The 27818-nt window shown below is 49.2% G+C and overlaps 1 protein-coding gene across 1 annotated transcript in view; it reads right to left on the reverse strand.

Moving 5' to 3' along the window:
• The window catches only part of PIK3R5 (phosphoinositide-3-kinase regulatory subunit 5), a 96379-nt gene that overhangs the window by 14801 nt on the left and 53760 nt on the right, over positions 1–27818 (reverse strand). Inside the window, exons 3-12 of the mRNA XM_030534610.1 lie at positions 23966–24066; positions 19594–19662; positions 18198–18336; positions 10809–10878; positions 7343–7517; positions 6360–6513; positions 4714–4797; positions 1893–2634; positions 1178–1331; positions 482–607 (exon numbers count right to left, since the gene is read on the reverse strand). Coding sequence (XP_030390470.1) covers positions 482–607; positions 1178–1331; positions 1893–2634; positions 4714–4797; positions 6360–6513; positions 7343–7517; positions 10809–10878; positions 18198–18336; positions 19594–19662; positions 23966–24066 — 1814 coding nt within the window. The remainder of the gene's footprint in view (positions 1–481; positions 608–1177; positions 1332–1892; positions 2635–4713; positions 4798–6359; positions 6514–7342; positions 7518–10808; positions 10879–18197; positions 18337–19593; positions 19663–23965; positions 24067–27818) is intronic.

A 27818-nucleotide genomic window follows, 5' to 3' on the forward strand; every position in this document is an offset into this window, starting at 1 on the left:
ACTTCCACCCCACCTTGCTGGGACCAGGTCAGCCTCCTTGGCCTCTCTGCTGAGAATGGCGCCCAGGGGATGACCAATGTGGGAAGTAACAGCAAGAACACAATTTGCGCCCCAGAGTTTCCCCCAATGTCTCCCTATTGGCCAGTTAGTCTCCTAATGCACAGTCTCCTGTGCATTATCCTGTGAACAGACTCACAGAAGAGGCAGAGCAACAGGGTGGGTCAGGCTGGAACCAACCACTCCCCAGAGGCTGGCAATGTTCACCCCCAGGAGAGCCTCAAGCTGACTCCCAACCTGGATCTCACAGGACAGCTCAAAACTAGACCCATCCTGGAGCAGACCATTGGCCCAGCTGATGGTGGATACTCCAGATGAAGGGGAGAGACACCCCCCCACCCTCGCCCCATGTCAACACACGGAAAGGGAGAGTGGAGTAATGACCCAAAGCCAAGCTCATTTTCTCCTGAGCTCCCGGACATACCTGACACAGGACGTCCGTGGGCAAGTTAATCAGCCCGAAAACATTGCGTTCGTACCATGGGTCCAACATCCCAATGTAGTGGGAGATGTCGTTGGTGCTGCTTTGTGCCCCAGCTGAGCTGGACTCCTGAAACCAGACAGACAGTCACTCAGGGGATGTCTACATTGCAAACAAACACCTGCAGATGGCCCACATCAGCTGACTCGGGTGCGTGGGGCTCAGGCTATGGGGCTGTTTAACTGTGATGTAGACGTTCAGGCTCAGGTTGGAGCCCAGATTCTGGGACCCCGGGAGGCGGGATGGTCCCAGAGCTCAGCAGTTAAACAGCCCTGTAGCCTGAGCCCAAGTCAGCGGACATAAACCAGCCACAGGTGTTCAGTTGCAGTGTAGACATACCCTCCCAGACCGGTTTATTTCACTTATTTCACTTACTGCGGGTGGATTTTGAGCTGGCAGAAGATATTGCACTAATGGCCATTGAGAAGGCAGACTGCCTACAGAACAGCTAGGGACAGGAAAAGTTTCCCTCCCTGCCCCAACCCTGCCAGCCTCAGGTGCCCTTGGCCTGTTCTGTACTTGGCCTCTCTGCTGAGCTAGCCATGAGGAGAACCAGTGAGGGCCAAGTGTGGCGCTGCTTGTGAGATGCAGGCAGGTCTCTACACTAGGAGCTGGTCCGACGGCAGGCACAGCACATACCGTTTGTCCTGAGGCTCTCAGATGAGGATCTCCTGGAGAGGGAGGAGGATGTGTCAGTGGTGCATATGAGGTAAGGCAGCTCCTCTTCACTGGGATGTAGAAAAACTGCAGCTTGAAGTACCTTGTCAGTAATGGGCAATCAATTTCTTGTAGTCTAGAACGGGGAAGGGAAGGAGAGAACTGCAGAGAGCCCATTGTGTTAACACGAACGAGGTGTGACTAGTGTCAGGTATGTAAGGCACGCACGTGATCCCTGCCCACACACAAACAGTTGTGTGCACAGTGAGGGAAACAGCGCAGAAGCAGCCCAACACTCTTTACTTAGCTCATAAGCTCTCTGGGGCAGGGACTGGCCTTCTGTCGGATGTTCACACAGTGCATCACACGAGGAGATCTGCACAACACCACAGCACAAGGCACTGCCACGTGCACCACGAAGGGACAGCACTGAGTGTGGTGAAGGGAACGTCACTAGGCCTCAGTCCTGGAGGCTAACAGTGGGACCCCAATCCCTCATCATTGCCTCACAGCACAGTCTGCACCGGAGTACAGCCAGGGGATCTGGGCCTACCTTTCATGGATATCAACAGAGCTACATCCATTGACACCATCAGAGGCCTGGCCCTTGGACTCCGTAAGGGGACGTGTGGTGGGAGGGCTGGGTAAATATACACGAGGAATGGGAGCCAGGTTCCTCTGGCGCCGTCCCACTCACCTAAGGTTCCTGTACGCCCGGGCCACTTTCCCTGAGATGCGGTCTGACCCAAAGACCACGACGCGCAGCGTGGAGATCTTGGTGTCCTCGTCGTAGCTCAGGAAGGGCCTGCGCTGGATGCACACATTCGGTGTTACATGGTGCTGCGGGAGCCGCTGACTCAGCACGTGCTGGGGCAAGGAAAGAGCCCTCCGGGAGCGCGCTGGGATACGGTGCTTGGCCTCCGGGTTGCACAGGCTCTCGGCCCGGCGCAGAGGCAGGGAGAGCGAACCAGTGTCGGGATAGTCCCTTACGTCTCTCCGCAAGACCAGATGGCTTTTGCTCTTGAACAGCTTGCAGATTTTGCTGGCCAGTCTCTGCCTCTGCTTGTGAACTGTCATCTCCTCTTTCAGGTCTGGCCTCCCCACCAGATCGAGAGAGCTCTCGTCACTGTCTTCGACATAGCCACTGTCCATGCAGTCCTTGAGGCTAGACACAAAGGACTTCAAGGACCTCCTGGAGACCACCGACAGCTCCGAAATGGAGTCCTTGGAAGTGGTGAAGAGAGACATCCGCGAATGCTTCGATGCCTCCTCTGATAACTCCGAGTATACAGAGTCCTTGGAAACCGCCGAAATGGAGGAAAGGAGTGAGTCTCTTTGTGGAGAACAGCCATCTGTTTCTGTCTCCTCTTCCTCCTCATCCTCCAAGAGCACCGGCTTAAGAACATCGCACTCCTTGTCAAGTATGTCTCTGAGAATATCTGAAAGAATCAGAGCCAGCACAGAAGCCTAAGCACCACAACATGGGAGATGGGAGGGGTATATCAGGCCTCTCAGCCCGTCCACCCTAGAGCCAGTGAAGAACTATCCTCTAGAGTGTTGTTCTCCACTACTTTGTCCAGCCTCATATGACCCAGTGGTGGAACTTCCATCCCTTCCTTTCTGAGCCATCCCACACTAATACCAAATGTACTTGTGTCCAGAAGTCGTCTTGTCAGACGTTGTCAATGTTTTCTGACCAAAAAAAGTGTTTTTGGTGTGTGTGTGTGGGGGGGGGGTGGGAGTGGGGGGCGGAGGGAAGCAGTTTTGTCAAAATCTGAACACTTTCATGAAAACTGTTTGATTTCAATAACATTTGTTATGCAAAAAAAGTTTGAAACAAAAGTCAGTTTTCTTTCAAATGAAAGTTTTTGTTTTGTTTGTTTTCAAACACAAAAGTAAACTAACATTTGTTTCGCTTCCTTTCAACTTGGATTGTCAACTAGTTCTACTACTTACACCCACACCCAATTAAAATGTATTTTAACACTATTCAAGATAACCAGCCAGGTCGGAAAGTGATAATGCCACCTACAGGTGACTGGCTCCCTGACAAAAATGTACTCAGTGAGAAGAATGAAACAGACAAACCCAGGGGAGGAGAAAGTGGGCCAACAGTTTTTCAGAGCGACAGAATTGATGTAGCTTTTTGGGGCCTGCTACCATTGACTGCACAGAAACACAGAGATTTGCCATAAGCAGGGATTGGGAGTAAAAGAGAGGTAGCAGCTTCGCTTGCAAAATTGCCATGTGCGGGAGGGGGGAGGAAATTACCAGGCCAGGCACAAAAACACCCTGCTCACTTGACCCTACCCTGAGGACAATGGAAACTCCCAGTATTTTGCTGCTCAAAGGGTACGCCCACACTGGAGCTGGAGGTGAAATTCCCAGCTCGGGTGGACATACCCACACTAGTTTTCATCGAGCTAGTGTGCTAAGAACAGAGCATGGCCACTGCAGGGCGAGGGGTTAGCCACCCTGTGTATGTACCCTTCCTAGAGCACAGGCACCAACTCAGCAGGGCTAGCCCTCCTGCTGCTCCAGCTATGGTGGCTGAACATCTGTTTTTAGCAGAGTTCTCAAACTGGGACTCGCACCTCCACCTCCAGTGTAGCCTTCTGCCGAGGGAGCTAAACTTACCCCCAAGCGGGCCACTACAATTTGGCAAAGTTGCTGTAGGACAGCTGGCCTGTCCAGCCTGGAAGGGCTGACGCCATGCCCCAGGCCTCTTTCAGACTCTTGCTTTGTGCTGTGGTTTAGTCACTTGAACACAAAACTCACCAAGTGACACAGAGTTATTTCCCAGACCCAAGCAGGTGGCAGGGACCCAGGGGCCTTTCCCCTTGTGTCTCTCCCCACTGCTCCAGGACCTGCCAGGAGCCAACTTCCTTCCTGCAGGCTCCCTCCTCAACTGAGCTCTTTCAGCCCTTTACGGCAATCCCTGACCTCTCCGCAGCTGGCCACAAGCTCCCCGACTCTTAAAGGGGCACACCACCCTATTATAGTTGTATTATTATTAATTGTCTGTATAGTGGTCATACCTAGGACCCCCGTCATGGACCAGGTCCCCATTGTACTGGGCACTGTACAGAGACAGAACCGAAAGGCAGACCCTGTCCTAGAGAACGTTCCATCCAAGTACTAGGTAGGTTCCAATAACGTACATTTTCAACATCAAGGACCATTATTTCTCTTGACATTATCTACATTCTAGGAACACAGGAAGGTACCAGATCAGCACAGAGCCAGGTCTCAGTTCTGCAAACACCCACATACATGCTTAACTTGAATCCTGCGAGGAGCACCAATGACTTCAACACATTTCAAATTAAGCACGTGCATGTTTGCAAGATCGGGGCTTGAGAGCCTCTCTGGTCTAGGATCCTGCCTCCGCCACTGGCTCCATGCTTCTGAGGAAGTCAAATACGATACAGCTCTCTTTGTACACCAGTGCCATGGGGGGTAGGGGAGTTCTTCCTCAGCCAAGCTGGCAATCCACTGTGGGTGAGTTTTAGCCTTACCGAAATTATCCTTGTCCCAGCTGTAAGTGTAGCATCGAGCAACGGGGATGGGGACAGTGTGGAGTTTATCTGACTGGGCCACCCCTGAGAAGAGAGAAGAGCAAGTGGCAAGTTAGGACCACAGAGTGAGAAGGCACCTCCTCCGTGACTGAATCCAGTCCCCTGCTATTGCAGGCTTCTCCATCTCATAATCCCATTCATACATTTATCTAGCTCCATCTCATAATCCCATTCATATACATTTATCTAGCTTCATCTCAAAACCATTTAGATTGTTCGCCTCCCCTCCCATTGGAAGGGCCATTACAGAACCTCTCTCCTCTGATGGTTAGAAACCATCTTTCATTTCCAGCCTAAATTTATTCAGGGCCAGTTTAAGTCAGCACAGGAAAGCGTTGACTGAAGTGAAAAGTTCCAACATCAAGGCCCCTCTTCCACTTGTGGGCCCCATCCCCCACTCCTCTCCAGCAAGTGATGCCACCAGTGATTCACTCTAACAGCCAGGGATGAATGTGGGGAGAGGAGGAAGCAGTGAATTCTCACTAGCTCCTCCCACAAAATGAGCTCCACCCATGTAGGACAGCAACGTGAGAATCTTCTCACCACAGACGGTGCACGTGTTAAACAAAACAACCTCTGCCAAACTCAGCTGGGGGGACTCCTTGGGCTCTGTCCCCCCTCAATGGGGCTAAGATGCTGCTTTGTGCTCCATTCCGCCCCTCTGCCTTGCTGGGTCCAGAGATCAGGTTGGAATGGAACTCCCAAACTCTGCCCACAACCCACACCACACTCTGTCATGACATCACAATGAGCCATTGCTCACAGCCGATCACGCAGACCTTCACCATACAGTCAGGCATTCTCCTTGTGAGAGAGCTTTCAGCAGCAGCAAAAAAGGTTCACAACATCGACATTTAAAGCGATCCATGCTAGGCATGAGTGGGGCAGTTCAGAGCTCTCAGAGCTATAATTTCAGGCTGTCTGCAGACCCAGGCAGGGATAACTGTTACAATCAGTTTGTGTTTTGAAAGTTTTCTTCCTAATCATAAGGGTTAGAGACTTTTTTTTTTTTAAATAAAAGCTGAGATTCTGGAGCAGAAAAAGAAACGACCAAGAAGAAAGCCCCAAAGACCAGCTCATCATGAGGGAGTGAGCCAGAACAGATTTTTTGTTTTACTTTTGAAACGTAGTCCAATCAAGGATTTCATGCTTCATAGCATTCACTCCTTATCTCTCAAAACAGAGCAGCTAACGTATATGACGGACCAGGCCAGAGAAAGAAAAGTAAAACATTGTATAAATTAGAACAGGGGTCAGCAACCTTTCAGAACTGGTATGCCGAGTCTTCATTTATTCACTCTAATTTAAGGTTTCATGTGCCAGTAATACATTCTAATGTTTTCAGAAGGTCTCTTTCTATAAGTCTATAATATATAACTAAACTATTGTTGTATGTAAAGTAAATAAGGTTTTTTAAATGTTTAAAAAGATTCATTTAAAACTAAATTAAAATGCAGCATCCCTGGACCAGTGGCCAGGACCTGGGCAGTGTGAGTGCCACTGAAAATCAGCTCGCGTGCCGCCTTTGGCAACCGTGCCATAGGTTGCCTACCCCTGAATGAGAACAACCCCACTCACTCTCATACCTGTGATATTAGGAAAGCCTGCTTCAGCCACAATGTCCTGCAGCATGGACTTCAGCTGTTCCCTGGCTTCGACAGGGTCGCTGGTAACGACTGCCAGCTCCTGAGCTTCTGTGGTGTGAGAATGGATCTCTGAGAGCTCTTCTAAGGTCTTGGACTAAAGAGAGCACAGAGATTCAGAGACAGCTTGTCAATGTGTGGGTGTCTCTCCATGAAGCATCACTCATTTCTTCCAGAAATACTCCTGGGCAGAGGTAAGTGAACCCCCCATGAAAATTTTTTGGGGAAAATGTCTTAATTTCATTCAAATAAATCTATTTTTTTTGTTTGGAGGGGAAATTTAAACTATTAAAAAAAAAGAAAATGGGAATTTTTGTTAACTTTGAATTTTAGATCTCTTCTCTTCCCTCCTCCTTCTTTGCCTTCTGACCCCTTTTTTCCAGTGGGTTAAAAAAATGAAAAGGCAGGGCAGGGCAGGGCAAAGTAGTAAAGTAGTGAGAAAAAAGTGGGACTTCCCCCTCCACCACCATAAAAAAGTTTCAAAAAATACTTTTAAATGTTTCATTATAAATTTAACAAAAAAAGTACAACACCACACTTTTTTCCTTGAGAAATCATTGCTGAAACCGTGTTCTGTTTGGTTTTAAATTTTGAATGACAACTCAACCAGCTCTATTCATCACTGTTTCCCATTGTTTCATTGTAAAATAATGGGCATGAAAAGTTGTTTCTACCTTCTGAATTGAACTGCTGCGAGATCTCACCTCCCTCTTGCAACTCACGAGACAATTTACATTCATGCAGCATCCTCAGATGCACTGTGCAACCAAACTGATCCGTGAATTGCACAAGGGTCAGCATGGAAATGCAGCCATCTCTGGGATGGAGACCACCGCTTAACAGCACAGAAAAAAATCACCCTGTGCATCGGGGATAGAACTGCTCTCGTTCAAAGGCCTCCAAGCAGAATGTAGGACTCGCTCTACCTTCAAGATGTTCTGTAAGCTGCCCAAATCGCACTTGGTCCCAAAAGTGGCCTGGTAGATGTGTCCAATTAGCATGACGAAGGTGCTGTGCTGGGTGTGCTCCATGGTGCTCATCTTCTTGGCGACAGACAGGTATTCGCTCTGAACCTCAGAGGGGTTGAGCAGCAGAACCGTGCTAAGGGCAACACGAGATGGTGGTTCGTGAGCATAAAATAAATCAACCCACTGCAGCTTCAGGGTTAATTAAACAGCACCTTGCAAACTGAACCCTGGCATGGGAATAGATATAATAAATAATAGTTGCACTGTTAGCAAGACCTGGGGAGCAGAGGAACTTGGGAGCTTTGTGTGGCATTTGATCAATTCCAAACTATTCCACCTACCAGATGGTGAAATCCTTCCAAGTTACAGGAACACGGAGCCTGAGAGAAGCCCTTCACCTCATTATCCCAGTTTACTGTACACGCACAGCACTGCCGAGCTCCCCCCACCCTGCACCCTTATGCACTGTCAGCAATGGCATCTATAGACCAGCTTTGCTCTGTCAGTGCTTGGCAGATGGGCCCCAGCACTCTGGTCCCTGGGCTTCCCATCAGCACAAACTGCCAACTGTGCCAGGCCACAGGCTGTTTTACCAAAGCACAGGCTGGGCATGGAGCAGGAAGTGTATGTTGACAGTGGCCTAAATCTAGACCGTTGTGATTGCACACAGTGCTACAGCCCTTTCATCAGACAGACACCAGGTCCCTTCCGCAAACAGCCTGCAGTCTAAATGAGACAGATCACACACGACGGGGGAAGGACAGAAAGGGCAATGGAGTAAGAGAAGAAAAACAAAACTTGCCCTTGGGAGAGCATCTTGGTTAATGGGGTTGGCTACCGGATCCACATGAGATCTTGGCAGATGCACCAGATCCTTGCTAGCTTCCAGGTGTGACTGAACGTATCCAGGGCATGAGAGGGTATAGACCATACAAGACCCGTCTCTCTCCCAATGTGCAGTTGCTGCTGCAGAGATTGACCAAGGTGCTCAAACTAAGAGTCCCTAGATTTAAATACCTGGGATGGATGGTCTCAGAGGAAAGCCCCTGCTTTCGGAACTGGACTCCCAGCTATTTCATCAGAGGCGGAGGTTGTTAACCTCCAGGACACAGCACACACCCTGAGGCAGAGCAGTGGGGAACAGAGGCACTCCTTAAGCACAGCAATGGAGTTTCTTCTCCATACTAACAGCAGCCTCTAGTTGCATGTTAATTGCTAAGGCCCTGGTGCAGCAAAGTGCTTAAGCAGGTGATTAACTTTAACCAGGTGAGCAGTCCCAGTGTAATCAACAGGACTTGCTTAAAGCTGAGCACATGCTGCAGGGTTTGCAGTACTAGGGCCTCAATAGGCCCACAGTCTCAGGTAATGGGCACAAGCTTTGTATAATGCCCAGGCCTAGTCTATACACAGATTTTGTACTGGTAGAAATATGTGGGTTATGGGGTATGATTTTTTTTTTACCTACATATTTATACTGGTACAACTGCTAGCGTGGTTACACTGGTATTAACACACCAAATACCGGTGTAACAGAGGGCTTGTCTACATCAGAAAGTTGCAGCGCTGGTGAGGGAGTTACAGCGCTGCAACTTTGAAGGTGTACACATCTGCAGGGCACCACCAGCGCTGCAACTCCCTGTTTGCAGCGCTGGCCGTACTCCCGTTTTGTCTCGGGTGTAGAGGATCCAGCGCTGGTGATCCAGCGCTGGTAATCCAATGTAGACAGTTACCAGCGCTTTTCTTGACCTCCGTGGAAGGAGGAAGCCTCTGGTAATCAAGCTGGTTTCCTTTCCCGGTTTGCTCTCTCGGTCCCGGAGCCACCCAGCAAACCGCAGGGAAGAAGACCTGCTTGCTCGGCGTTCCGGGACCGAGAGAGCAAACCGGGAAAGGAAACCAGCTTCGCCGCGGTTTGCTCTCGCGTTCCCGGAGCCACCCAGCAAACCGCAGGGAAGGAGACCTGCTTGCTCGGGGTTCCGGGACCGAGAAAGCAAACCGGGAACGCCGCGGTTTGCTCTCTCGGTCCCGGAGCCACCCAGCAAACCGCAGGGAAGGAGACCTGCTTGCTCGGGGTTCCGGGACCGAGAGAGCAAACCGGGAAAGGAAACCAGCTTCGCCGCGGTTTGCTCTCTCGGTCCCGGAACCCCGAGCAAGCAGGTCTCCTTCCCTGCGGTTTGCTGGCTGGCTCCGGGACGAGAGAGCAAACCGCGGCGTTCCCGGTTTGCTCTCTCGGTCCCGGAACCCCGAGCAAGCAGGTCTCCTTCCCTGCGGTTTGCTGGCTGGCTCCGGGACCGAGAGAGCAAACCGCGGGGAAGCTGGTTTCCTTTCCCGGTTTGCTCTCTCGTCCCGGAACCCCCCTTGAAGCCGCCCAACAGCGCTGCAGTGTGGCCATATCTAACACCACTTGCAGCGCTGGTTGCTGTAAGTGTGGCCACTCTGCAGCGCTGGCCCTATACAGCTGTACTAATACAGCTGTAACAACCAGCGCTGCAAAATTTTAGATGTAGACATGGCTTTAGTTCCTTTCCCATACAGGGATAGCTAGCCTGGTATAAAGCACCTTTATGCTTTTATCACTGCATCCTCACTGGGAGATGTGCTGTTGTAACATTTTAACCACACTGGTATATTTAAAGCAGTCAAACTTGCATACCGACAAGCCCGAAATAAAAAATGCACACAATAGGGGCACATGAGCCAGCAGTGGCTGCTAATAGCAGGCTAGAGAGAGATCAGCTCCGTGTTCACACTTTCATATTTACAGATGAGGGTGATAGCAAAGGGAGGAAGGGATCGAAGGCCCAGATAAGTGCCCCACCTTCCTCCTCTGTCTCAGTCACATACTCCTGGCTATGTGCTGGCCTCTTTATTTGTCAAGAGACGGTGCTTTTATTGATCAAGCATGAACCCTGTCAAACTTCCTGCCTGGGATGGGATGAAGCTGTTCCCTTCCCTCCAACCTTTGCCCCGCACCCCTTCTGGCTAAGGCACGTCACCTTGGATCTTCTCTGCTCTCCAACTCATGGAAATCGGACCAAGCATTCTCTGGGCACAAGGCATGGATCAGCCCCTTCTTTTCCCCATCCTGTTCTCCTCAAGACGACGCATTTCCCACCATGGGGTGTCAGCAAACACATACGCACACACCAGACGTGGGGAGGGCCCAGGATGGCCACTATGGGAATGCTGTGATTTCTACTTTATCCGTATGCCTTTGCCATTAGTTCGGTGCTGTTCTCCACTGCCTTCTCCCCCTGAACTCATACCCAGCTGCATCTGCATCTAGGGTGACGTTGTACGGGCTGCTTGCCCTAGCTTGGCATCTGCCCCTTGATTATGAGCACTCTGGAAAGAGCAGTGGTGGTTCCAGGGAGACCTGCTGCTAGACCACACTAAGCTGCCCCCATCTTCCCACAGCAGCACTCACATGGTGGAGCTCTGGCAGCTCTTCATGGACAGTCCCTGCTCCGCCCTCACCAGCCTTTGGTACGAAATCCCTGTGGGGAAAGAGAAAAGCAATTCACTGACGGCAACTTGGATCACACAGGAGCAAGAGAAGCCAGTAAATTGCTGGCATCAAGCGTGTCTCTTTAACATTTGCTGAACTTAGCTGAGGTAAAGACCAGGAGGGCACCTGATCTTTTAAAACGCATTAGCTACCATATGCTAACGTCACATCTTCAGTCCTCATCTAGACAAGACCTGAGAAGTAACTTGCATTCAGAGGCTCACCCAACTCTCCAAGTGGAACCGACTGTACCTGGGTAGGTGTGGGGTGGGGTGAGAACAAAGCCTATGGTGAAGTGATAGGAGACGACATGCTGGAGGTGAGTTACCAGCCCTACTTCAACTGTGCGAGAGCTATGGAGCAGGAATGGAGGGGTGGTTAGGACCAAGCAAGGATGAATGTGGGCAAGAGGCTGGAGCGATGGGATAGAAACCAAAGGAGATGGAGACAAGGTCAACTGTAAGCATGGAGCAGGTTGGGGAGCTCACACCAGGGCCACCCAGGGGGAGGCAAGAGGGGCAATTTGCCGCAGGCCCCGTGCTCTGCAGGGGCCCCTATGCGAGTTTTTCGGGGTCCCTGGAGCGGAGTCCTTCACTCACTCCGGGGGGCCCGGAAAACTCTTGCAGGACCGGGCCCTGGAGCTTCTTCCACTCCTGGTCTTCACCGGCGGGGGGGTCCTTCCGCTATGGGGCGGAAGGACCCCCTGCCAGCAAATTACCACCGAAGCGGGACCTGCCGCCAAAGTGCAGCCCGGTCTTCGGCGGTAATTCGGTGGGGGGGGCCCTTCCGTTCCGGGACCCGCCGCTGAAGTGCCCCAAAGATCCGCCACCAAATTACCGCCGAAGAGCGGGCTGGACTTCGGCGGCGGATCCCGCTTCGGTGGTAATTCGCCTGCGGGGAGCCCCCGCCACAGGTCCAGAATGGAAGGGCCCCCCGCCGCCGAACAGAGCCGGCTCTAGACATTTCGCCATGCGAGGGACGCCCTGCCGCTTGCCGGTCCCGCGACTCCGGTGGACCTCCCGCAGGCGTGCCTGCGGATGCTTCACCGGAGCCGCGGGACCAGCAGACCCTCCACAGGCACGACTGCGAGAGGTCCACGAGAGCCGCCTGCCGCCGACGGCCCCAGGCCCGCGGAATCCTCTAGGCGGCCCTAGCTCACACAGAGCAGAGGGGAGAAGTGTGAGGCGTATGGCAGTCAGAGCAGTGGGCTGGGTGTGAGGTGAGTATGAGATAGGAGAGACGGAGGTGGCAAGCAGGAGGCTGAGGGAGAAATCCCAGGAGCATAGTGCAAGGGCACGTTGGGAAAAGACGAGGACACAAGATCTGAAAGACTGGTTGGCAAGCAGAAGAGCCGGAAGCAGATGCAGGGAGAAGGGGGCTATGAAGCCGGAGCAACTCCAGGGAGATTTGAAGGCAAGTCTAAATGACATTCAGCTAACGAGAGAAAGTAAGGGAACGTGATGGAGAGCTGGGGCAGGGAGCAGGAGAGTACAAGAAGCACACAACAGAGAAAACCAAGTAGGTCACATCCCTCTGCCAGTGCCAGACTGTGCCCTGTGCTGTTTTCTACTGTTCTGTCCAATCTTCATTTACAGTGCCCCAGGATCCTCTCCAGCTGAGCAGACAGAGACCAGGAAGGTGAGTCACTGCTAAGGTGTAAGTTGTGTGGCCCCATCCGGGTGGCTGCTGAGGCCATCAGGATCACATGATCATGTATTTCACCAATCTCACCCCATGCTCTAGCCTGCACCAGTTCAGAGAAGCCACATTCAGCCCAGCAGTGCTGAGCAGCTCTGGATATCAGTGTCAAGAACAGTCTCTAGGCTGGTGGAGAACAGTCAGGTACCAAGATCAGTGGGTTTCACTGTTCACCGGGTCTCTAAAGCATCATGGAGGGACTTGGGCATATGACTCCCAAAAGCAACCTCCACAGTCAGGCGAGGGAGAATTAAAGAAAACGAGCTCTTGATCTCCAGGCTTCAGGGCACCAGCTGATCAGCAGCAGGGAACCAGGATAAAATAAGGGGCTTTACACCAGGGTACAGTTCTGTCTCTGACGCCTCTGATATGGGCCACTGCTGTGGGCAGGACGTTGTCCATTCTGGTGAGGCAATCCCATTGGCTTTAATAGGACCAGTCATGGGGAAAAATAAGCAAGGAAAGTTTTCCTACACCACTAAGATTCACACTATTGAACTGCAACCAGCAACTACCCGCGGCTTCCACTTGCTTCCCCAGGACATCCATGAGGCCTCACTAGACGGAGAAGACTTTGCAATGATTTTCACTCATTTATTTCATTCAGCGTCTGTAACTTTAGGAAGTAGGGGTCCCAGGTGCTGGGGGGAGGAGAGGGGACAAAATTCTCTCTCTTACCTGCATCCTATTCCCCCCTTCCCCAACATGACTTCTGAAGTCTTCTCAGGTTGTATGAGCAAATTCAGCACCTACCCGCCTGCGTTCTCAGCACTGGGCATAGGCTTTTTATTTGTCCATCGAACAAGTTGCCGTGCAGGCAGCAGTCGTGCAAGCTTCCCCTCTCCCACACAGCTTCCCCCCTGAACCAGAAGCACCAGACGGGCACTCAGTCCATGTGGCATGCTCATGCCCAGCCACCCGCAATGAGCCTCAAGCGTGCTGACAGCTTTGTTGATCTGGATTTGTGGCTCCTGGGAAGTGGGCTGAGACTTATCAAATCCATTTCAGACAGGACACCAATCAGCTACCAGACATGGGCCTCGGAAAGCCCCTGCAGCAGCGTCCCCTGATCGAGTGGTGCCTTCCCATGCAATTTCCTGGGGCAGCCTGTGCGATCCAAGCTGATGTTTTGTTCATCGATTCATTTAATGATCGTGCTTTGCAGAACAATCCACCACCCAGGCTCTCAGACAATACCAAGGTTTATTGTACTCTTGGCAAATATTGACAGCAGCTTTGTCTTGGTTAATCTTTATCTCTTGGCTTTGACCTCATAAGATTCCCAGGAAAGCAGAAGCATTTGGACAGTATCTGGTGATACTGAACCACAAACAGCTCCGGAAGTGCCTGGAAAACAGAATGAGTCTATAAGGTCTTGATTGGACTTCCAATGGACAAATGTCATCTCCACAAAGCCATCACTGTTACTGGTGCGAACTGAAAGTGGAAAGGCCAAGGATCGGATGTGCCATGGAGAGAGAACGAGGCTCTGATCCCTGAAGGCAGTCCTTCCAGCTCCCAATCGGGGCACATCAGCACTGTCCTGTGCTTTATCTGTTTCCATGGCTGTCGAACCATCTGCCTTCTTGTAGGGTGTAAAGAGCAATTTGGCTCTAAGCCCCCAGCCAAGTTATTCTTGGGCATCAGTAGTGTAATGATGAGAGCAGGATTCACTGAAGGCTCCTGGCGATCTCCAGGGGTTTGCAGTTGTGTTTAAAACAGGCTTCCTGAACTGGTGTCACAGCGATAACGGACCATGGAGATGAGGCTGGGAGATTCCACAGAAGTTCAGGAACAGCATCATCAATAGCATCACCAGATCAGCCACATGGTACTTCTAGGGCCCATCCACACTACAGATACTGGAAGGTTCCCATCCGGTTTCAGCACAAAGTAGTCCAGAGGACAAAGTGCACCCAAACCTGGTTCAGATGGAAGGCTTTTTATCAAGACTGGGACTAGACCTGGAATTGATTTCCAACCACCTTCTCCTGTTCCATATTGCACTGCCATGTTTCCCACAAACCACCCTCCCCAACATCTCCCACAACCTGGGGGTCAGGTCTGCAGGACAAACATCCCAGTCTGAACCTCATTCTGCAGTCTGACTCTCACTGGCACCATGTCCCCCCGCACCTGCCAGTCCAGGGTGCAGGAGAGACCCCTGTGAATGAAAGAAACTAGATTTCTCATCACAGCAAACCCAGTTTCCTGGTGAGCACCATACAGTTCAGAGGGGGAAACATTAACCCTCTGGATACTGCACACACCACTCGGCAGCTTTCATCTGGCTGGCAGCATGGAAGAGGCAGAGCCCAGAAGATGGAGGCGGCAACTGGTGGGGGAGGGCATGTCAAACTGACATTTTAAAACAGAACTCATCATTTCGAGGAGGAGGTTATCACTAAGTCCTGCCTTCCTGCACATCTTTGTCCCCCTACACACTCCCCACACAAAGGTAGCCCTGAGAAATCAGCATAATCTCCATCCCAACACCACGGCTTTCACGACAGGATACTGGGACTTGTGCTGCCGTTAAACGGGGTCAGAATAACACCATCTCCGGACAGGAGCATGTAGCCCAGCCCGGCTGTCAATCAGAAAAAGGCATTCCCAAAGCACACTGCTCCCTGGAGAATACTGCAGTTTCCTGCCTTGCCAGAATTTAGCATTGAGCCATGCATCCCATCACTGCTCCCACGCAACTGAGCGTCACGCCGCAGCAAACAGGAACTGGCCAATAGCCTGCACAGAGTTACAGAAGACTTCCCCGTTTTGCTGGTGCCGTTTCCCAGCTGTCACTGTCTGGCCTCATGCTTTTTCCTTTTATCCCTCCAGAGTCCTCGATCACTTGCTTTCATGAGAGCAGCGCCCATTATGGGGACCAGCAGGTCTGGCCAGTGCAGCCAGCTCTGTCGGGTTTGGTTCTCATTACAGGCAGTGCAGGAAACACCCTGGCCACAGAGATGTGCACAGCAGAGGGGCCAAGGCGGATTGATCATGATAAGAACGCTGGAGCCAGGCAGCTTTCTTTGGGGACCTTCGCAGTTTCTCTCGGGCCAAATCCAGAGCAGTTTCCCACCTGCTTGCCCTCATTTTAGGGGTCTGGATAAAATGGGACCCAGTTCTGAACCATCCCTGGTTCTGAAATTGCAGAATTGCAGCCCAGCTGTATGTGGCTTTGCCATTCCAGAGACCAGGCCCTTGCAGATGAGAGGGAAGAGCTGAAGAAGACCCCTTGGAAAGGTGGGGGATGCTTGGCTGGGTTTACCACTGCAGCGGTACCCAGGAGGGGCTGACCCCACTGGAGCTGGTTGCCCATTTAAGGTAAACGGATGTAAGCTGCCTTGCATCGACCTGACTCCATAATGTAAACCAGGGCCAATCCCAGCCACTGGGCTGCTTCACTGGGAACCCTGTTTGGGAGGGCCTGAGACCTTGGACTGGTGAAACGTATCCAGACCCCCTTGCTGGCTGGGCCTCATTTGCCACCTCACTTAATACAATCAGTGCACTATTCGTAACATTATAGCCACAAGCCAGGAAAGGGCCTGAGGGCCCCCGGGCAGCTCTGAGTTGGGATGTGGTTTAGATGGAAGATTTTTTTTTTAATCCTTTTCCTTCCCTCCAAAGCATCTTCTATCCACCGCCACTTCTGGTACCTCAGATTTCACCCCCACTTAACACCTGGTTAATCTCTACTTAACCCCTTGGCACTGGCTGATAATTTGCTGATAATTAGCCTGCAGTTGTTGCCAGTCACTATCACCAGCAGAAATTGGATCCCTGGGTAACATCACAGTTAAGAAGCACACAGTGTATTCCCCCACTGCCCTCCCAGAGAGCTTCCGCTCTGGAGTACGGGGCCTCCTCTTGGCTCTGTCTGAGCTAGCACATAGGGTGTTAGCTGTGATGGGTGCCTCAGGGCTCATCTACACTACAGAACCTTTGCCAGTACACCTAGGATGGCAGAGACATCAAGTGGAGACGCAGCAGAGGCAGACAGAAGGAGTTCTTCTGCTGCCAGTAGTTACACCACTTCCTCAAACAACAGTATCTAAACCAACAGATGCACTCTTCTGTCGTCTCTATACTGGGAGTTTTGCCAGCAGAGTTATGCTGGGTGTGATTTATTCATAGCTATGCCAGTAAAACTTTGCTGTGCAGACTACTGTGTCCACATTACCACTTACATTGGCAAAATGTATGTAGCTCAGGGTGTGAAAAAACACCCCCCAAGAGACCTAAGTGGTAGTGTGCACAGAACTATGTCAGTTGGAGAGCTTCTCCTGCTGACATTGCTACCACCACTCATTGGGGGTGGTTTACTTATGTCGACGGAAGAGCTCTCTCCCATCGGCATAGAGTGGCTACACAGGAAATCTTTGCAGTGCCGTAGCTGCATCGGGACAGCTGTGCCACTGTAAGGTCTCTAGTGTAGACATGGCCTGAGCATTGCCAACACAGGTTTTCAACAGCATGTCCCCTAACCCTGCTTAGAGCCTATCTAATCCTGCATCAGCAATCAAATGGTGCCAAGGGGCGATATGGCGATTAACCAGATGTTAAATGGGTGTGAAATTCTACAGTCTGTTCTAATACAGTACTGAAGAAAAATGATTCTCTGTGTCCCATCCTAATGCATAAGATTCTTTTTAAATGACCTCTTCTTTTAATTGGAATCAGGCCATCCACCAGCATAGCCTAATTAAGACGATTCTACTGCATAAAGATAGATACGATTACACGCTGCAGGTCTCGACTGTAGCTGATCCCAAAGTCCAATTACACAGAGACAGCACCTCAGCCACAAAGCAGTAGCTGGGAGTTCCAGGGAACTGTATGAAAATTTTTTTACAAAGCAGCACTCTCAAAGACTAACGCCACCTTGATGGGAATGAATGGATTCACTGTTATAATCAAATTGTGCCACGGAGTCACTTTTCCTTCTCAAAGCAAAGTTCAGGGCTAGCTGGAATAGCAGCAAGGAGCAACCAGAGCTATTTTGCCATGCAAAAGATACCCCAGAACGAAGAGGCTGCAGTGGGAATGCTCATCTGCTTTGTTAATCCACCAAGATCAGCATGTCTGTCTGAATTTAACATTCATGGAGACATGTCCGATGCCATGCAATACGGTTCCTCTACATTACAGCATTAATGCTAAACACATGCCCCTGGACACACAACTGTGTCAATTCAGCTTTTCACCTCTGGAGGAGAGTTGGCTTCCAATCTGTGTTAGGGCACCAGTGAAATGAGTTCATCAGTCTCAGCCCGCTCCTCCCAGAAGACAAAAGCCCATTCACAATTGTATTGGAAAACACAGAGCAGATGGCAGCAAATGGACCCACAGTTTGCTGCAAGGCTGCTGGTCCTGAGCTTTGCATGATTTATTTAAACGCAACGCGTGCGTATGAGAGCAACACTGGGAGAATTTCAGAGAGAACATTGTGCATGCCTGGCCACTGTGGTGAGCATTTCTGGTTTGGCATGAACAACAGTCAAAGTACTTCACCCAGACTCTCTGAGGTTAAGTTAGCTGCACCCAGCACCACAAAGACTACAGGTCAGAGGGACCTGTAAAACAAAGGACCGTTTGGATTCCTACCTGGTGCCTTGAGTTCATCGCTGATGAAGGTCAGTAGCTCCCGGTAGATGTTGCAATAGGGCATAGGCCAGGTAAGGAAGGTGTGGTAGGTGCTAATGGCCTTCAGAAGCAGGTCAGAGTCTGGTGGGAAGTGAGGAGTCTATAGGGGAAAAAGAAATAGCATGAGGATTACAATCCAAGGCGGGCCAAGGACACAATCATGGAGGCCTGTCCTTCCTCTTTGGCCTTGCCCCCCCGACACCACTCAGACAGATTCAGATCCTCCCAGATCCCAAACTAGGCTCCCAAACTGAGCTGCTTGATAGCCTAAGTAAAAGAGGAGGAGGTTTCAGCGGCCATTAGCATCACGGGAAAGCAGGTATGTGGGCTGGCACTAGGAGGATAATAAAAAAAACCTCTCAGTCTCGATCAGACCAGAGGTCGTACAATCTACTCCCTGACTGTAGCTAGCACTGGATGCTTCTGAGGAAGGTTCAAGAAACCCTTCCCTGGACAACTACAGAATAACCTGCCTGTTGGGATTGTTTCTTCCTAAGTGCCATCAGTTAGTGGCTTATTCTCCAAAGCAGGAGAGTTTCTCTCTTACTAAAGAAAACATATTCTTAGCAACCATGGATGTTCTCATCCTTTCAGATGCCTAACCCTTTTATGAATCCTGCTTAGTTCTCAGCCTCCATGAGATCCTGGAGCAATGAACTGCACAGGATAATTATATGTTGTGTGAAAAAAACGTATTTCCTTTTATCTGTTTTAAATGTGTTGCCTTTGGGTTTCATTAGAAGTTTCCTTGATTTGATTTATTATGAGAAAGAGCAAATGGGGCAGATTCACCTTCTATACACATGTAATTTTGTACACTTCTATCATGTCCCCTCTTATTTGTCCCCTCTCTAAACATAAATGGACCCAAACTTCTCAGTCTCTCTGACCTATGCTATTTGGTTGCTTTTTCTGATCCCTTTCCACTTCTGCTAGATCTTTTTCCAGATGAGAAGACCAGGGCAGAGGACAGTACTTCAGGTGAGGTTATCCCAAAAGTATAACTGGGTTATAAAAAGAACTAGATACGTTCCTGGAGGACAGGTCCATCAATGGCTATTAGCCATGATGGTCAGAGATGGAACCCCATGCTCACGGCAACCCTAAACCTCTGACTGCCAGAAGCTGGGACAAGAAGCTGGAGTGGATCTATCCAAAACTGACCTGTTCTGTACACTCCCCTGAAAACCTGGTACTGGCCAATGTCAGATGCAGGAAACTGGGCTAGATGGACACAGTATGGCAGTTCTTATGTCCTACATAACGACATTATTCTTCTTTCAGCTAGGGCAGTGCTCCAATTCTCAACCTGTCCTTGAAGCTGAAGTTACAATCAGTTAAAAACTTTAGGACTTACACACAGAGCTGCAGAATAGAACAGCAGAGCCAATGGCGTGAGGAGGTCATAGTTGCCTGTCTCTTGGACCTGCAGGAAATACACAAGAGACGAGGAGGATCAGCTGTGCTACTTGGTTACAGAAATATCCAAAAGCTATCAGGAGATGGAAGGAAGCTTTGTAGGAAACCATGGGATCGCAAGATCCTGTCCAGCACCCCACTCAACGACATCAATGCTAAGATTCCCATTGACTTCAACAGGCACTGTACAGGTATAACAGGACTTTTCACACCCCTGAGAGAGACATAGTTATACTGATATATGTCTGTAGTGTAGACCTGGCCTTAGGTTGGCTTAACTACACCGCGTCTACGCTAGGGATTAGGTTGCCGTACCTATGCTGGTCAGGAGCATGGATTTTTTTACATCCCTAACCAATGCAGCTATACCAACCCAGCTTTGTAAGTACAGACTATACCATTGGCACAGCTCATCCCATCTTTGTCTACTCCAGGAAAGTGAGGAACATTAGAAAATGTGTTACCTGCAATCTTTAAATTAACACTTTGTTAAATGCTATTTAGCGCCCAGCGAGGACAAAGATAGTCATGTTTAAAAATGTACATTAGCTGGTGCCAGTCAATCTTAGATTTCCCCTTGGAGGAATGAGCACCACATGAGTGCATAATGGAAAATATTTTTGCAACTATTCAAATTCAAAAGGGAATTTCTATTCAGCCAAGTTTGTGACCCTTTACATTTTCTGTGTGAGGGAACTTTATTCACACTTGTTGCAATGTGTGCTGTGCATTGAATGTAAATCATGCAACCAGATAACAGAAACAACACCAGCTAACTTATGTCACTAGGCAACATTGCGGAATTCTGTAACAAACCTAATTATGGGCAATCTGCAGACTAAGAATTCACTGAGGAAATTCACCAATAATTATGAATCCATACAGGAATAGCATGAGGTGTTCCTGAACAATTGGACAAAAGCAGGGAAAAGAGTAAAGATTAAAACGAATCAACTTATTAGTTGCCATATTGCCAACCCCAGCCATTTAAAAATCACGAATCAGGCCAGGAAAAAAAAAAAGAGACATTTTTGGTTCATTTTAGTTCTTTTGGTTGAGTCTTTAAGGGTAGGTACATTTGGGTCACGTTTTCAAGATTTTCTCCTTAACTAGAAAGGCTAGAAACTTGTTACAAAATGAAAGCTGAGATTCTCACTTACTCACATGAGTCTAGGAGGTGGGGCTGTAAGAAAAACATTAAATATTGCCAGACTCATGATAACATTGTGAGGGTTGGCAACACTGCAATGTGAATTATTTGCTCACTTGAACTCCAGAGTCCCTAGCACCACCTCCTACCAAGCTAAGGTCTACCATCCAAGTCTTGAGGATACTTAACTTGGGAGAGTTGATGGCCTCACATCAGAAGACAGACTTGCTGAAAGTTAACAGTTCAGCAACTTTGATTCTTCACTTACCATACTTAGCTGGACATAGCAAACTCTAGCAGCCTGCTGCTTACTACAGCTGATAGCATTTGCTCAGTCCCTATGTTCCAAATGTATTTTTGGTTGCAAAGCAAACCAGAATAGCCCAGGCAAAGCTTCCATTAAAATAGCAGGAAGCCATCAATTCATTCTGAATTGGACAGGATAAAAAAGAAAAGCTTGCAACAAGGGAGGGTTTCAGGAAGCCAAGCCTCATAAATCCTAGCGCACCAAACCAACTTCAGCCCTGCCCCTAGAAACATGCATGCCTAGGACTCCTGGAACTGTATGGCTGGGATCTCCCTTCCCCGGCTTCCCTCCGCACAATGGCCAGCACACAATGGAGAATGAGACTGGAATCTGTGCTTCTCCCCAAGTGCATAGGAGGGCGGTCACTATTGTGGGACTGGAGGTCATGCACATAGAAGCACTTCAGGAAGTAGGAAACCTCTCCTTGTGTCTTGTGATGCTATTCAAAGTGCAGATGTTCAGCCTTGCTCTTTTCCCAGTGCCCTGCCATATCCCTTTTCTCTACAGTTCCCACATGCCAGAAGCTGCTCTTCAGAGGTCTGAGCTCAGACCAGCTCGATAATCTCCAGGCTCTGATGCTCAGTCACGCGTTATTACAACATCTGCTAAAAACTGAAAAATTCAAATAGTTTTGGCCACAGAGGCTGACACCTTTGCACACTGACTGCAGAGGGGCAAGCTGGAATGGGGCCAACTCACGGCAAATCAGATTCACATTTGGGGGTCCGCAGGCAGAGTTGGGTGTCTCCGGTGCTGAGAGAGAGAACACGGCCAACTGACCAGCAAGCCTGCAGGCCAGACACCAGCTTCTCTTTCACTGGGCATAACCTTCAGACTTCCTCCTGCTCACAGGCTTCCTTCCTCCACGGAAAGCAAGAGACCTAGTCGCGAGGGCTCATGGGAAAGGTGTCAGGTTGAGCTACAGGCTCCATTCTTCCCAAGCACTGACACCCTGTTCATGCTATTGTGGCCGACCTCGCTGGAGGAACGCGATGCTGCTTGGCATTTGGTAGCACATGTGGACTCTGTGCAGTCCACAAGTAAAGATGGGGCAAACCTCTCAGCTCAGGTGGATTGATTTATTTAACTGACAAGCATCTACCTCTTTGCAAGTGGTCTGTGAACAGCTTATGATGTGACTGAATTTGTTGTTTGAATTATTTGCCAGTTCCTGTCAGTAATTCTTAGTGTAGTCACAGAGTTTCAGGCCAGCTGGGACGACCAGACCACCTACTCCGATCTCCTGTATACTGCAGGCCACCTGCACCCGCACACTACGCCCAACAACTGAAATCACCAAAGTCTTACAGCCCTCAGGAGACTAGACTATTCCATGACACATAGAGAGAACAGGCGGGACCGAGGCGCACCAGGCCCAACAGCTCTTAGTCATATTTCAGTTTTCTTTCCATCTTCATCTCCACAGTCACCCGGAGCTTGCTCATGTGCGCCTTACGAAGGCCTCACCACTCGTGTGCGATATTTGAAATTCAAGCTGTGTTGGTAAATTCTGATTGGGCACAAGTCACATGGTATGTCTCCATTGCCTGGCTGGATGTGCATAATTCTTAGAATCAGGTGCAGGATTTATTAGGAATTCAACGTTCATATTCTGCAAATGTTTTCCAACATTCACTTAAAATTCCCTGTTTCCAGGAACTTTCCTACCAGTGACTGTTTGAGAGAACTTTCACGGAGAAACACCCCAAGAAGGACACAAAAGCCTTTGAAGGGATTTATCAGCACCGTGGGAACTGTGTTTTATAGCATCAACCACCAGTCTCAAGCTCCAGTCTCAAGCCATGCTACTAACTTGTTCCCACTAAAGGCAGGGAGGGATCTGTGAACATGGTTCTAACACTGTTTGCTTCTGCTCCACTAGGCACTATCCTGAAAGCCCTATGGCCCAGGTTCTCAAAGGGATTTAGGCACCTAACTTCAAGGGGAATTAGGCACCTGGATACCTGTGAGGATCTGGGCCCAGCCTCTTGTCTAAGAAGGTGAGTGCACTCAACCTGGTTTGGAAGGGGTTTCACTAACACAGTCGCCTCTCACGTCTGTGAAGTCACCTAGCACCAGAAGGACTATAATATGGAAAAGAACTAGTACCAGAAATGATGCAAATGCCCTCAAATTCCTAGACTTCAAGTGCTCACTGAGATTATCATCGATATCACAACAGTGCCCAAAGATTCCAGTCAGGCTCAGGGCCCCCATTGTGTTAGGTGCTGTACATGCATGCTCTCTCTCTCTCTCTCTCTCTCTCTCTCTCACACACACACCCTGTTTTGAGGAGCTTACTGTTAAAGATAAAAAGACAAAGTGTGGGGGAAGAGGATACAAGATAAAAGTAAAGTGCCTTTTGCAAAACCCACTCCAATCCAACTGGAATGTTTCCATTGATTTCAGTGGGATTTGGATCAGGTTCCAAAGTGATGGCAGGGAGCACCATGCTAGTGCAATAGTCCCAATGCTAGTACAATAGCCCTCACCTTGAACCTGGGCCATCCAGCTCTAAAAGCACCAGCTGCTACATCTTGAGCTACAGAGCCAGGGCTCCCTTGTGTGGCCTGTAACAGATTCAGATCCCCTGCAGACTGGGCACAGAGGGAATCTTGTAACATACTCACCAGTGGGTTACCCTAGCATTTCAGGTAACACTAGCCTAAAACCCTTCACACATGCATCCAAATTATAAAGTATCTGGGGGAAGGGGTTTCTTTACAGACTTCAGAGCAGGACTCCCTGCCAGACTCCACCCTAATGACAAGAAAGCCCCCGTTGCCCCCTTCGCAGAAGACCTCCACTTCCTCCCTGCTGGGGCATCCTTCATTCTTGCTGGCAGGGACTTACCTCTTTGGTTTTCTGCAGGATTTTCTCCAGGAGGATGAGGTAGTTTCCTGCATCTCGGCTGACCAACTCCTGCAGGCTCCAGCAGTTCAGACACAGCCCAGCTATCAGAGAGAGAAAGGAAAACCAGATATCAAATGCACTAGGAATTCCAGAGCCGGCAGTAGCAGTGCACAGAAGGAACCGCTAACACGTGGAGTATGGGGCTAGCACTTTGTGTCAGTGAGAGCTAGAAACCCAGAATGTTCATTCTATTCTGTTCTACAAGGTTCTTATCCTTCCCTCATTGACACAGTATCTGAGTACCTTCCACTCACGCATTAAGTGACATGACTAATGTCTGTCACGTGTGATTCATTGGGAATTGTTTTGGCAGTGTCCACGCTACTCTGTGGTGATATCAGGGAAGGCAAGTCAGGGAAGTGCACCTGGAACTTGGCAGGTTTGAGATGGTCCTCAGTTCCTGGAGGAGTCTGTTTCACAGTCTGGGACCGGCCCAGCGAAATCTCCATCTCTTGCACAGATGAGCTGTACATTTGCGGTAGAGAGCTCCACTGTACCAGAACAGCAGTGGTGTCACCCACACTCCTCATCCAGGAACTTTAGGCTCTTTCAAATGCTCCGGGCCCTGGCCCCTGAGCACGTTGAAGGACTTGAACTTGGCCTGATCACGATGGTATGTAAGTGGTACGAAGGTCATGAGGCAAGTAACTCCCATTGTGGCCACCCAGGTATTTAATATCCCTCAGTTCCAAGTCTCACACCGTTATCACCACTCACCTTCTCATGCACACAGCTAGCAGGTAGGAGAGCAGAGACATTCGAGAGAGAAAAGACCCGGAGAGTGAGCTGAGGGCAGAGTCCTCAGACAGAGAAAGCCTCAAATACATGGATACTGCCACTAATCTTACCCAAGAGACCTAGAAAACCGTCTCAGATAACTACCTTCACAGAGGCCTGTACACAACTTATTTCTGCCCTGGTATTAAATGATTTCTGAAGGAGAAGATGCAAAATTTATGAGATGCTGAGGGAGTGGAGAAAGGTCACAGAGGGAGGATAAAGAAGCCTCTGTCCAGACCAATTGCAACTGCATCACCAGTAGAATACATCTCCTGACACTCGCTTCCTTCGTTATCAATTCACAGCCCTAGCGCTGACAACGGCTCAAGGCATCTTCCAGTTCCTTAGTTCTTCCTGTGTCAGCAACCAATCAGGTGGTCACTCAGTCCCCAACTCCTCCCAGACAGTCGCTGAGGAAATGCTCGGTGCTAAGATAGCCCCTGACCCCCTCCTGCACTCCTAACTGAGCGGTCCCAAGGGAAGAGATTCACTTGCTGGCTCGGCTGGTTTTGTATTTCAGCAAAGCAAAGATGATTCCAAAGAAAGCGACTGGTGCAGCAAAACTGCCGTAGGACGCCTGCCCTGTGACCTACAAGGACCTGTGTATCATTTACAGAGCCCCATATAGTAAAGCCGCCCAGGGAACGGAAACACCATACACTAGAACAGCCTGCATGAACCCTTTCATTGCCAGTCCTCCCCACTCCTGCTCATACCATCAACCATTAACATTCAGTGGCTTCGCTACCTACCTGGGCCACTGAGCAGTGGAGCTGTTGTTACTAGCAAAGCTATTTTACTGAGAAACACTCACGGAATTTCAAAGCACAGTCTTGCTCTGAAAAGTTATTCTGAAAAGGGGACGGTCGCCAGGCTCCTTATTTACTGGATCTCTGTGACTCTGGATCAAGTATGATCAGCTGGCAAGGAAAAGGTATTTTTTTCCTAACTGCCACCTAGAGTGACCAGACAGCAAATGTGAAAAATCGGGACGGGGTGGGGAGTAATAGGAGCCTATATAAGAAAAGGACCCCAAAATCAGAACTGTTCCTATAAAATTGGGACATCTGGTCACCCTACAGCCAGCTCACCCTGCAAGTCTGAGTCAAGTCTGGTTCTTTCTATGTCATGCATCATTGCCAGGCATCTTGACTCAGCTGTGGTATATTATTACTCCGGTTAAGCTATGCATGTCTGCCCCTAGAAGGAAAAGATGCTGCCATAGGAACTGAATTAAACAACAGAGTAAATAATGTGCAAACCAAACAAAACTGCCGCTCCCTCCCCAGTAGCTGCAATGGCTTTACAATGTAAACGGCAGAGAACCATATTATGGGCTCTAATGTCAGCAGCAGGAGTCTGAACACAGCAAGAGAACAGGTTTGCAGAATAAAAGAGCCCCCCCAGTCATTGTTCTAACTAAAACCTTTGCAAGTTGCTTCAGGACTCAGAGGTTGAGATTTTCAAAGCCACCAAAGGGTGTCCAGTTCCTATTAATTTTAATTTGAAAAGCGTGATCATAATGCTTCAATAGCCTGTTGTTTTGGAACTAGTCTACATGCTCAAACCAGACCCTCCTGTCTTAATGATGAGAAGAGCTTGAATAAATGGTTTAACATAAACACGGGTGTCGAACCAGGATACATTCGCTCACCTCTCCTGTGTCATTGCCACTAACTCCATGACGAGAAGCGTGGATGAATACAACACAAGCCTCGTGGTTTAATTACAATATGTTCGAAAATTTAGGTTTTGCTGGCAACACAGCTCTTCTAAATGGCAGCTCCACCAATATGTAAGCAAAGGACACCCAGCAGCGCAAGAAAGATGGATTTAAAAATCAGTTATGAAAAAACAGATCTAATGAGAACCCCAGCAACTCCCAACTCCCGGGTTACATTAGAAGGCAAAGGAAGGTAAGAGTTCACATGGTTTGGCAGTAACATGCAAGCCAGTGGGGATGTCCAGGAAGAAATAATGTCACAACCTGGCACTTAACCAGTATAAACAAGATTTGGTCGTCAAAAATCTATCACTTAAAGACGAAACTACGAATCTTCAACTCCAATGTCACTGCCACCTTAACATACAGATGTGCAAGCTAGAAATCCTCCCAAAGGTACCGACATCTCAATGCCTCAGAAAGCAAATGCCTTAGGTATTAAATACAAATACTAGGTATTCACTTGAATGAATTTATAATAAATGTCAAGATCCATGAGAGTATTCAACAACGCCTTATCCCTGAAGTTACCCAGAAAAGATGGAAATAGCTCATGTTGAGAATGAAGCCAGAGGGTCTGCCACTGTGTAGGAAATGTGCAAAACAGGACGACTGAGAGAATCCCTGTGTCGAACAGAGAGGAAAAACTTCAAGGACTTAATGTGGCGGACAAGCAAAGAGCAGCCCAGGATAGACAGGGAAGATGGTTTATGCCCTAAGTGACATGTGACAGCACAAAAAGGTTTTAGACTGGTATGCTGGGTGTAACTGGATTCTGACTGTCTGGCTGTCAATGAAGTTACAGTTAAAGTCCTATGCAGCACATTATGCAGTAGGAACCTATATGGCAGAAACCCTTGAATTATGCCACCATTTGCTCCACTAAGCCCTCTCCTCCTTACTGCTTTGCTAAGTTCCCAATACCCCTTTCTCCCTCAATATTAATTTAATTTGCAATTCAAGGTCAATTGGACATTGCCCCTAAATTGTCAGTGGCTGCAGATTTTTGCACTGAACACACTGGACTGCTTTGTAGAGGTTGCTGGGTAATGGGGGCGGAGGTTTGAAGTTTCTTTGTACTGGAGAGGTAGATGCAGCTCTTCTTTCCCTCCCCTTTCTGGGTAGAGGTTACTCCGAATTTGGAAGTGGGAGGGTCCGAATTCCTTGTTTTCAACCCCCCTCAAAGCTGAATAGCAACCAATCATCCCATTGCTCCCCACTGGCAACAACTGGCAGACAAATATATTAGCTTAACCTTTTTAATAAAATGATATACAGTGAAATATTTGA

The sequence above is a fragment of the Gopherus evgoodei genome, chromosome 15, assembly GCF_007399415.2.
Source record: "Gopherus evgoodei ecotype Sinaloan lineage chromosome 15, rGopEvg1_v1.p, whole genome shotgun sequence".
Lineage (NCBI taxonomy): Eukaryota > Metazoa > Chordata > Testudines > Testudinidae > Gopherus > Gopherus evgoodei.